General features: G+C 37.8%; 1 protein-coding gene across 4 annotated transcripts in view; it reads right to left on the bottom strand.

The window, feature by feature from the left end:
* ctns (cystinosin, lysosomal cystine transporter) overlaps positions 1 to 12,327 on the bottom strand; it is a 50,819-nt gene that overhangs the window by 18,734 nt on the left and 19,758 nt on the right. For all 4 annotated transcript variants that reach the window (XR_005635393.1, XM_039767035.1, XM_039767036.1 and 1 more), the window contains 3 exons: positions 11,356 to 11,493; positions 11,179 to 11,278; positions 2,602 to 2,721 (listed from right to left, as the gene is read on the bottom strand). Coding sequence is in view for 3 of the 4 variants with exons in the window: in XM_039767035.1 (XP_039622969.1) it covers positions 2,602 to 2,721; positions 11,179 to 11,278; positions 11,356 to 11,493 (358 nt within the window). In the remaining variant the exon portion in view is untranslated. The remainder of the gene's footprint in view (positions 1 to 2,601; positions 2,722 to 11,178; positions 11,279 to 11,355; positions 11,494 to 12,327) is intronic.

Genomic DNA, 12,327 nt, shown 5'->3' with positions numbered 1-12,327 from the left:
GGTGTGACGGAAATGTCTGCAAATATCCTTAAATGAAAGGCTGTCATGTGTACTTTAATCACAATGTCCGAATTGTTTAATTTTAAACCGTGGAGCAGAGGGGTAAATCAATGAAAAAATAGGTCTTTGTCCCAAACATTAAGGAGGGAAGGCACTGTAAACAGAACCCAACAATATCTATCAATATCTTAACTTAGCTAAGACTTGCAGAGTTTTACAAATCTCTTTGATGTTGGATCAAATGGGATACAAGTTCACTTGCATTTCTTCATCCCGCATTTGAATGTTTTTATAGAGCACAATTCTTCAGATTTTTCTGTTGCTATGGCTTCAAAGTCACAATTTTTTAACATCTTTTTCAATTTCAGCAGTGGTTGTTTAGCTCCCTCATCCTAAACGCATTCATCACACAGTTAAGTGCTTTATGTGGCCCCCTCATTTAATACCCAATGCTTAAAACAAAGAGGTAATGAAAGAAAAGCATTTTGGTCATCTGTATAACATTTTTGCTGTAACCAGAAGTCCTGAATGTTATTCATTGACTGTTGGTTCCTGTCAACAACACTCAACTAGAGTCCAGTGCTATGAAGTACCTAATTAGGTCCGGCGATACCAGTCAGTGGTCCACTAGGTGTATACTATAAAAAGGAAGAAAAAACAACAAATGACTGCATTTGACATATAAGATTAATTAATATCAGGTGAGGTCCTGCATGCCTAATCTGTAGTCACCTGCTGTGTTTTTTTTTTAAAATAATGTAATTGACCAATCATGATTTATGTCTGTTTTTTTGTATGTGACCTGGGCATCATCCTACTTTCTGTTTGGTTATGCATGTTGACAATCCTGCTTTTGTTGAAGAGCCGTGTTTTCAAGTGTCACGTTTTCACCTGCATGAATCAAATGTAGGCAAACAGCAAGCAAACAAGTGAAAATATTAATAACTAGCCAACCGATGTGGCTCTGCCTGCATAGTAGTGAAACAGGACAGCGAGGAGGGCCCTGCCAGGCTCCCCACTCCTGACGTCACGCTTCCCCTCTCCTCGGCCTGCAGCCTCTGTCTCGGATAAGAACGAATATATCACTCCCTCAAGCAAACTATGGTTCTTAGCAGGATGAGAGAAGTTGCAAAATCAACCAGAATGTTCAAGCAAATTATAGAAAAAAACCCAACCTAAATCCGTGAAGTTCACCGGGTTTGGTGAACCGGATATACAATTTAAAGAGATTATTTTCATTTCATTCATTTTCATTCATTTTTTATTACTTGATATTTGCCAGTAATAAAGCTGTAGTAAATGAGTTATTCTCCCTCCCCAGCTGCCTCTTGTGCCGTGCTGCGTGATCTGCATGTCACGGTGCGCATTGATCATTTAAAAGCCTGTACAGCAGCTGTAAATTTTGTCTTACTTCCTTGTCTTGCGGGACTTCAAAGTTTCTCTGAGAAATTGTTTGTAAGTAGGGTGTGACGTGAAAAACTGTCTCACAGGTCTTAATTCCTAATGTCTAGTCTCGCGTGATGTCAAAGTGTCTCTCCGAGATGATCACGTCTCGACCAAAAATTTTTATATATATATATATATATATATATATATATATATATATATATATATATATATATATATATATATATATATATAGATATATATATAGAGAGAGAGAGAGAGAGAGAGAGAGATATGAAATATAAAGCAAATGCACTCCTGGCACAAGAATACTAGATATGCAAAATATCCAAAATATTTAAGATACGTTCAGATATATTATAAAATAAACTTTTTATATTGCAGTTAGCATATAATGCGAAAAGCACCTACTGCAGTTGTCATGTCGGTCTGTATATACAAATCTTGGCTTTTAGTGGACCAAGTTTGTTGAAATTTGGCACACTAATTGTTCAAAGAAATTTGTCTGCGCAGTTGCATTTTTCGTTTTTAAGAAATATTGCAAATAAGTGTGCAGTTTACATTTTTGAAATTTCAAAATCGCCTATTGAAAAAACTGATGAATTTTCAAACTCATCTGTCATAACACAGAGAAACATTCCGTGAAGTTTTAACTGCAGATTAGTTTACCATTTCAACATTTACCATGAGAGAGGTTATTTCCACATGTATATTTTTTAAACAGTATTTACCTCTTTTAGTATTCGGACAGCCGCTTCTCACGGCAAATTAGATTCTGATGGCAAAACAGTCAGACTGAGCGACATGCTAGCCGTAGTAGGTGCTTTCCGTATTATAAGCGAATTGCAACATAAAAGGGAAATTTTCTGTTGTATCTCAACATAGCTTACATATTTAGGATGTTGTATATCCAGTATTCTTGTGCAAGGAGAGCATTTGCTTTATATTTCTTAGTATTAATATTTTCACTTTTTGCTTGTGGTTTGCCTGCATTTGAGAAGAGGTGCACAAAAAAAACAGAATGAAACAAAATGTACAATATTCCCATGATTTTAATGTGCATTCCCATTTAGCATGTTGTCTAAGCTAAAAAGTAGACTTATGGGAGTTAGAGAGAAATTTTGTTAAACTTGTCAGACACACTGCTGGCATTTCAAGACATGGACATAAAGGCCCTTTGGTAGGGAAACTTGCCTCATAGATACTCGCTTGAAGGACGATAACCAAAACCAAGGTAACTGCATGAAGGCTGAAGAAAACGTCATTGGCTGCCACAGGATTCACACCATTGGGATACTTTTTCAGAAATTCCTCCTGTTTATATAGGATACACAATCAACAATAAGAAACTGTTTACCAAAATAATAAAATATTAGCAATACAAGAGGAAATGAAGTGAAGGAAGGAAAGAAAGAAGGAAGGAAGGAATAAGGAAAACAAGGGAAGGTCCCTTTTACCTTTAGTAGTAAATCAAGTGTTCATTTTATCATGATGCTCTCTCTATTTTAGGACTCCAGCAACTTAGATATGTACAGTAATCCCTCCTCGATGAAAATCCGCGAAGTAGAAACTATATGTTTGTATGGTAATTTTTATATATTTAAGCCCTTATAAACTCTCCCACACTGTTAACATTATTAGAGGCCTCTAGACATGAAATAACACCCTTTAGTCAAAAGTTTAAACTGTGCTCCATGACAAGACAGAGATGGCAGTTCTTTCTCACAATTAAAAGAATGCAAACATATCTTCTCTTCAAATGAGCTTCGTCAGGAGCAGAGAATGTCAGAGAGAGCGCTCACTAAGAAAAGCAAACAATCAAAAAATCAATACGTGCTCTTAAGTATGCAGAAGCACCGCGATAAAGCGGCATTTTGTAGAGGAGCGTCTGTATCTTCTAGGCAAACAGCCTCTGTGCAAACAGCCCCTCTGCTCACACCCCCTCCGTCAGGCAGAGAGAGTGAGAGAGATAGAGAGAAGCAAACAATCAAGCACCGCGCGGGAAGCATATCTTATATCATTGAGGAGTTTTAGTTAATATGTAATACATGCTCTGATTGGGTAGCTTCTAAGCCATCCGCCAATAGCGTCCCTTGTATGAAATCAACTGGGCAAACAAACTGAGGAAGCATGTACCATAAATTAAAAGACCCATTGTCCGCAGAAATCTGGGAACCAGCGAAAAATCCGTGATATATATTTAGATATGCTTACATTCAAAATCCGCGATAGAGTGAAGCCGCGAAAGTCAAAGTGCGATATAGCGAGGGATTACTGTAGTTTGACACAAAACAGGCAAAAATATTAAAGCAAGTAAAATATAAAGTAGGTTTCAAAAATAAATTGTCAGCCAGTGGGGAAAAAAATTTGGAATGGTACGAGGGACGTTCAAAAGGTTTTGCTGGAAACGATGAAGGCAGGAGTAGTAACTGGTTGTGTCTGAGAGTGTCATGTTACTAGTTCTGTCTGGCAGTTTATTATTTGAGTTGTCACCATGTGGTGAAGATGGTGGCGAAATGTATAAATTGCACCAAAGAGGAACATACCTCTGTATGTGGGCTCAGTATGGGGATAAAGTTCTCTCTTGTAGAGTCGTCTATGAATGGACTGAAATGTTCGAAAATGGCCATACTAGTTTGACGGATGCAGAGCACTCCGGATGTTCAGCTACAGCCATGACCACGAGGAATGAAGAACCCTGATGTGAAAGCAGCAGTGCATCAGTGGTTATACGCTCAACCAAAAACATTTTTTTTGATGATAGCATTAAAAAGTTGATATGACCCTGGGAAAATTGCATCGCAAAGGAAGGTGACTATGTAGAAAAGTGATTTCATTTGATTTTGAAAATAAATAGAGTTAAAAGTGCGGAAACTTTAATGTCCCTCATATATTGTGGGCTCTTTTGTTAGTCTTCATTAACATCTTAGCTGCCGACTTCTGAAACCAGCAGGAGACAAGTAACAGCAGAACTGGAGAGAATGAAATAAAGGAAATTACAGTAATTCCTTTTTGTTTTTTTTTTAAATCACAGTCACATTTTAAATATATTAAAATTCAGAGGAAAACCATTAATGAAAGGGGCAAACTCTGCCACGTGTGGCCTAAACTGATGTGGCAGTGTGCCGTTTTGCATGCTGCTGATGTGAAAAAACGTATCCATTTTAGATCTCAAAAATAAAATAAAAAAATTTGAACATGAGTGTCAGCAGGCTTTGTGCCCTAGGGACCAAGTTACCCAAAGTATTCTATAACATTTCAGTGATTATTTACAGCTCTGATGTTGATCTTTCTTATTATAAAATAGCAACTGATGAGAAGAATTCATAATTCATTGCAGAATTACAGTATTTACCATAATTCTCAAGATATTAGCAAAAATTCATTTGAGGGTTCCTCTAGCACGCTTTGGTTTAAAAACTAATCACCACATTGTCATGCAGGCTTAAGTCTCAAGTATGGTATTTTTCCGTTCAGCCGTTTTAGCTGTAGACTGTCCTTAAGAAACTGTGACACACAAACGAAACACACTCACCAATAGATATAAATGTTTTTCCTAAAATGTCGCGATCTGTTGAAAACCGAAGATCGAAATTTTTGAAGAATCTAAAGCGTTCTCTCCTCCCCCATAGACAATAGGTTATGGTGGGGGAATGCGCAAAGCAAAAATTAGACGAAAACTTATTGTCATCACCCAGGTCGTAGGTTATTAAAGTAATTGTACATTTTATTTGTGATAAATAAACAAACGCAACAAACTGGGGATTTCCTAAAATGACAGCTAGGCAAATTATTACTTTATACACATGCAAATAAACACATACTAGCAAAATACCCGCGCTTCGCTGCGGAGAAGTAGTGTGTTAAAGAAGTAATGAAAAAGAAAAGGAAACATTTTGAAAATAACATGACTGTCAATGTAATTGTTTTGTCACTGTTGTGAGTGATGAGTGTTGCTGTCATATATATACTAGCAAAATACCCGCTTCGCAGCGGCGAAGTACTGCCCAAAAAGTTTTATTAACAAGAAAATTAATTAGAGATTTTTATATAGACAACGTCTTTGCATCCTATGAACAATTACATTCCAAATTTAACATTCCAGCTACAAATTTCTTTCACTATCTTCAAATCAGAAACTTTGTTAAACAGAACCTTTCAGATTTTCCACATCTTGCACCCTCATCCACGCTGGAAAAAATATTGCTCAATCTCAAGGAAGTAGACTCCATCTCAACAATATATAAAATCATTTTACAATCCCTTCCTTTCAAAGATCCAAGAGGACACTGGGAAAAAGATCTCTCAATTAATATATCAGAAAAGGAGTGGAAAGTAGCAATGCAGAGAATTCACTCGAGCTCCATATGCGCAAAGCATACAATTATACAACTCAAAATTATATATCGAGCACATCTGTCTCGACTAAAACTCTCCAAAATGTTTCCAGGTATGATCCAACCTGTGAACGTTGCAATCAAGTCACAGACTCACTGGGTCACATGTTCTGGGCCTGCACCAAATTAACATTGTTCTGGACAAAAATTTTTAATTACCTCTCAGACAGCCTTGGACTCACAATCCCACCTAATCCATTAACAGCTGTGTTTGGGGTTCTTCCAGAGGGGTTTAAAGTGGAGAAGGACAAACAAATTGTGATGGCATTCACTACAATCTTGGCACGCAGACTCATTCTGATAAACTGGAAGAACCAAAACTCTCCTCTTTTAAGTCAGTGAGAAACCGATGTGTTATATTATTTGAAATTGGAAAAAATCAAATACTAAGTTAGAGGATCCGTACAGACTTTTTTCAAAACATGGCAGGATCTAATCATTAATATTTTAAAATAAGTTTATAAAGCACCGAGAATTTAATAATTTAGGTATGTTTACAAGCCTTAAATTTTACGCCGTTTGGCTTGCTCTCTCTCTCAGTGGTGGGGATCAATTTGTTCTTAACTCAATTTTTCTTTTTGTAAAAACTTGATTGCTTTGTATGGATTGTAATAAAATTAATAAAAAATAAAAATATTAAAATAAATAAATAAATAAATAAAAAGAAGAAAATTAAACCTTTTTAAACTGAGGGAAAATATACCAATAATTATTTGTTAAGGATCTCTTTGTATACCACATTGTGAGTTCGGCCCTCCTGTGTGCTGAGCTTACTCTTAAGCATGTAACGTACAGTCGGCCATGTGAACAGTAATCTTGTCTCAAATCTCACAGCTTGGATTGCTGCTGTAATAATCGGTTTGATTTTCATGGTTTGTTTCAATTACGACAGTATTTGTAGGACTTGTGTTGAAGTGACATTTAGCATCTGTCAAGCGTTGTAAGTATACAACCAGTGTCATCGATAACTTCACATCCAGCTTTTGAGAGTTTAAACATTCATAAACATCAAAGTGTCCACTACTGAAATCGTCACCTGTGAATCTAAGGTGTTTAATAGGCATTGGCGTTTGTCCAAAGGTGTAAAATATTTGGCCATTTCGGTACACTTGAAAGCGATAACCGAACAATTCAGCGGCAGCCATCAACTCACAAGCAGAAGCATAGGTGAAGGGCTTAAGCATTTCACTCTTCTAGTGCTCCTGTGTAGTCTAATTATCTCCTGTACCGTTATCAGTCCACACCTTGAACCTGTCCCAGTCATTCAATACATAAGACACAATGTTCCTCCGGATATCAAGAGTGAGCCTGATATGGCCGTGCAATATGTAACAAAGAGAATGGAAAAGGTAGGTGCCATCTCCGGGCATGGAAACCACTTGGTAAGTGACAGTTCTTTGATCGATGGTGATCACCTCAATAGACATGTTAATGGGGGTACGGTTGGAATGATAAAGGAAATGGGTACCTGAACAATGTAAAGTAAGTCTAAAATACCTACACAATAACTATAATTGTAATAAATGAACAATAAAACAGCGGAGTAGCTGTGGATTAAATAAAAGGCTGTAGTTATCAGCAGGGAGACGTGAATCCCGTGGCGAAGCAAGGAAGGGAATGTAGAGATCGGAGCGACGGACGTCCTTATATAGGAAGGCAGCCAACAATGTGGGAGGCGTTGGGATGGGGGACCCAATGCCGTCTCATACGGTGACCGAGCTGCAGGCTATGGACGTGTATATGTACGTAAGTAGGATTCAGTAAGCGTTGGGAACCCGCGTACCAAATTTCTTGAAGATGGGCCCATAAGTAACAAAGACTGTTGAAAAGTTCAATATGGCGGCCGACAGTGGCATCATACCACCGAAATAAGTACCAAATTTCAGCCTTCTACCTTCATGGGAAGTTGGAGAATTAGTGACGTTGGTAATTTCAATATGGCGGCTGACAGTGGCGTCATACCACTGAAAAAAGTACGTACATTGGTTTCGGTTAGCGCAGTAGCGGTAGCTGCCTACCAAATTTCGTGAAGATGAAGCCATGAATAAGAAAGTTCAACATGGCGGATGTTGTTGACTGTTACGCATTGAATTTCGAAATCAAACCTGCTTAACTTTTGTAAGTAAGCTGTAAGGAATGAGCCTGCCAAATTTCAGCCTTCTACCTACACGGGAAGTTGGAAAATTAGTGACGTTTGAAAGTTCAATATGGCGGCCGACAGTGGCGTCATACCATCGAAATAAGTACGTACATCGGTTTCGGTTAGCGCAGGGAAGCCGCCTACCAAATTTCGTGAAGATGGGGCCATAAATAAGAAAGTTCAACATGGCGGACGTTGTCGACCGTTATGACCGTTACGTGTAGAATTTCGAAATGAAACCTGCTTAACTTTTGTAAGTAAGCTGTAAGGAATAAGCCTGCCAAATTTCAGCCTTCTACCTACACGGGAAGTTGGAGAATTAGTGATGAGTCAGTCAGTCAGTCAGTCAGTGAGGGCTTTGCCTTTTATTAGTATAGTTTAGAGTTTGATGGCTAACTCTCTTTATGACAGACAACCATACTAGGAAACACTGGGACCTCTGGTCCTCCCAAGATCAAGGTTCCAGCCATAGCAGTTTATGAGTACAAGTGATTTGCCATGCTGTATGTAACTGATATGCAGCGAATGCCGCCAATGTCATTCTTCTTCTTCCTGTCAAGTAATCAGCTTCTGCAATTCGCCTTAATGCTCAGCAGATCTTGCTGATCTTTATTTTTCCTCCTCCTCATGTAACCTCCTCGATCAGTTTGCCTTTGCAGTCTACCATAAGAATGGTACGTACACAGATAACTTCTCAGAGGTTGCTGTTGAGCACATGTTTTGCTTAACCAGCATGTATCACATTATAAGATTTTGATTATTACCAAGTTTAAGGTTCTAGCCTAGGTGGTTCACAAGAAATTGTGTGACAGACAGATACAACTCTTAGCATTTTATATATATGTATAATATAATTTTAAAAAGGGGTTATATGACACTAGCTTTCTCATGACAGCTTGGATGATGTGAATAATGCAGAAAAACAGATTCAATGTTGTTGTATATAGTTTTAAGAACATTAGAACACTCTAGAGAAGAGAACAAGCCATTCAGCCCAACAAAGCTCACCAGGCCTATCCCACTTATTTCTTCCAAAAAAAAACATCAAGTCGTGTTTTGAGAGTCCCTAACGTCTTACTGTCTACCACACTACTTGGTAGCTTATTCCAAGTATCTATCGTTCTTTGTGTAAAGAAAAACTTCTTAATGTTTGTGCTGAATTTAATCTTAACAAGTTCCCAACTGTGTCCACGTGTTCTTGATGAACTCATTTTAAAGTCCCAGACTTGATCCACTGCACTAATTCCGTCCATAATTTTAAACACTTCACTCATGTCACCCCTTAATCTTCTTTTGGCTTAGCTCTTTTAATCTTTCCTCATAATTCAACCCCTGTAGCCCTGGAATCAGCTCTATTGCTCTTCTCTGGACCTTGTTTAGTGCTGCTATGTCCTTTTTGTAGCCTGGAGACCAAAACTGCACATAGGACTCCAGATGAGGACTCACCAGTGTGTTATAAAGCTGGAGCAGAACCTCCCATGACTTGTACTCCACACATCAAGGCGCTATATAACCTGACATTCCGTTAGCCTTCTTAATGGCTTCTGAATACTGTCGGGAAGTTGATAGCTTAGAGTCCACTACGACTCCTAAATCCTTCTCATAAGGTGTACTCTTGATTTTCTGACTGCCCATTGTGTATTCAAACCTCACATTTTTACTTCCTATGTGTAATTCTTTACATTTACTGACATTAAATTTTATCATCCACAAATCTGCCCAAGCCTGTATGCTATCCAAGTCCTTCTGTGATGATATAACGGATTCCAAATTATCTGCTAATCCACCTGTTTTGGTATCATCTGCAAACTTAACCAGCTTGTTACTTATATTCCTATCTAAATCATTTATATATATTAAAAATAGCAGCAGCCCCAGCACTGACCCCTGCTGGTCACCACTCTTAACATCGGCCAATTCTGATGAGGTTCCTCGCACCCTCACCCTCTGCTTCCTGTGTCTGAGCCAATTCTGCACACATCTAAAAACATCACCCTGAACTCCCACTTCTTTTAATTTGATGCCCAACCTCTCATGTGGCACCTTATCAAATACATAATGAAAGTCCAGATAAAGAATATCATCTGCTCCACTCTGATCGTATCCTTTTGTTGCCTCCTCATAGAATCCCAGCATGTTAGTAAAATACGACCTCCTTCTTCTGAACCCATGCTGACTGTTCAGAATAATATCTTGTCCTTGCCATGTGTCGCTCAATCTTATCCTTAATAAATTCTTCCATTAATTTTCCTGTGATGCATGTTAAGCTTACTGGCCTACAGTTGCTTAGATCTGCCCTGTCACCCTTTTTATTTAATGGGATGGTATTTGCCATTTTCCAGTCCTTCGGATTCTCTCCAGTGCACAGTGATTTCCTATATTTGTGTTAAGAGTTTATATCTGTATTCACTAGCCTCCTTAAGAACTCGAGGATAAATAGGATAAATATTATCTGGTAGTTTGTTTTGTTTGATTTCAGCTTGAGACAAGACAAGAGTTGAGTTGTTTGCTCATTGAAACAATTCAAAGGTGTTAAAAAAAAAAGCACCCTATGATCTTATCACGTTTGTATTGCTATCTTTTGGTCTCCCTTGACTTTGCTGATTGGAGTCTTAAGAAATGTAATCACAATGATTGCTTTAATCTTGAATTTACTGATGTTGACATTGCTGGTTGGCATACCTATTCATCATTAAAACATTCAGTTTGGTTGCATGGTGGCACCATGAGATTTGTAAGAATGATGTGGTCCTTCATATGCTTTTATTGAGTCCACTGGGTTCATCTATGCTGATGTTGGTCATGACCCCTTCAATGTTGGTAAGGAATAGGATAAGAATAATGACATTCCCACCACTCACTCTGATCTCACTATGAGAACACTCTCTATATTTAAAGTAACAATAGGATTTCTTTCAGATTTTAATGATCTAACATTGTGCTTCATGTGCTTTGCATTAACTTTCAGGAGATGAAAATATTTATGATGGCATATTTCACTCCAGTATGCAAGTGTAAACAAAATGTCTGAATCTAGGAAACTTTATACTAAGTTTATTGCAAAATTACTGAAAAATGAACATGCATGTATCACCAAAAAAATTAAGAATAGTTATAGCATTTTCACCTAAGTGACTAAACATTTCCTTTCAATGTTGCAGATCCCTCTTAGCCGAGAGGACTTTTCTGGAGTCAAGGTAATGAACTTCAACCACAAAAAAATAAAATGCTTACCTTAATATAGTCAACCCAGAAAAGACCAACATTAAAGACACTGTAAGCAATAAAGCCAGTAAGGTTTAAGGCCACATAGTCCAAATTCAAGCCAACCACACTACAATGAAAAAGAGGACAAAATTAGGTTAGGATCTAATAGGCATATAAACAAGCACACAAGAGGACTTATTTTACCTTTTTCTTTTCCAGTTTTCATACACTTGAGGGTAGAATGAAACTGACCAGGCCACAAAGTAAATCCAGCCAATTACTTGATTAATAATAGAAAGGACTGAACTGTGCACCACCATAAATCGAAGCCTGGCACTAGGGCTGAAATAAAAAAAAAAAAATCTTATAATTTTCAGTGCAAATATTTCAACACTTTCTCAACTTAACTATTAAAGCAAAAATGTTCCCTGAGAGTATCTGACATAACCTAAAAACAGAATAATTATTTTATCCTCCACAAAGGAAAAAAATGGGATATGTCAAATATTAAACTGGGGTACATTTCTTAGCGGATCTATTTACCTGTGAACCAGGGTCTCTCTTTACTTACTTAACAATGCAGGGTCACATCTAAAAGGCATGAGGTGGCACTGGTCAAAGTACATCTTAAGTTATTCACAATTTCTGATGGGCCTCTCAGGTATGAACTTGCTTTCTCTTTGAAATGCTGAATAGAATTTTCTTCTGGATGGATTTTAAAAACACACTGAATAGTTTTTCAATGGTAATAACATCCGCTTACATATTAGGATTACCAGTTTTAGTATTATGAATATCTTTAAATTATTTTTTCCAAGCCCACTTTTGGAGTCTATGTCCACATGGGGCTGTAGCCGATTCTACCAACACGATTTACCTTTATTTATTTACTTACTTCCTAAAGCCTAAAGTCACAAGTAGTGTGCAGAGGGCATGCGCAAAACTGTGTGTAATGCCACGAAAAGTGCCTGCTGACACTTTAGTATGCAAGCAATGGTATGTGCATTCTTGCTCCGATGTAGAAGGGAGCTGAGTTTATCTCTGTTACAGCGCGTATATGTGAAAACAGCAGTGTCACAGTATCAGATGCGGGGGTGGGGTGTATTTGGGCTCGTGAACGCGGCTGAGATAATAAAACTGACTAAAAAAAAACAAAGCTAACCTTTACAAGTATCA

The sequence above is a fragment of the Polypterus senegalus genome, chromosome 10, assembly GCF_016835505.1.
Source record: "Polypterus senegalus isolate Bchr_013 chromosome 10, ASM1683550v1, whole genome shotgun sequence".
NCBI lineage: Eukaryota > Metazoa > Chordata > Cladistia > Polypteriformes > Polypteridae > Polypterus > Polypterus senegalus.
The sequence above is the reverse complement of the archived record's forward strand: the minus strand, read 5'-3'. Positions and strand labels throughout refer to the sequence as shown.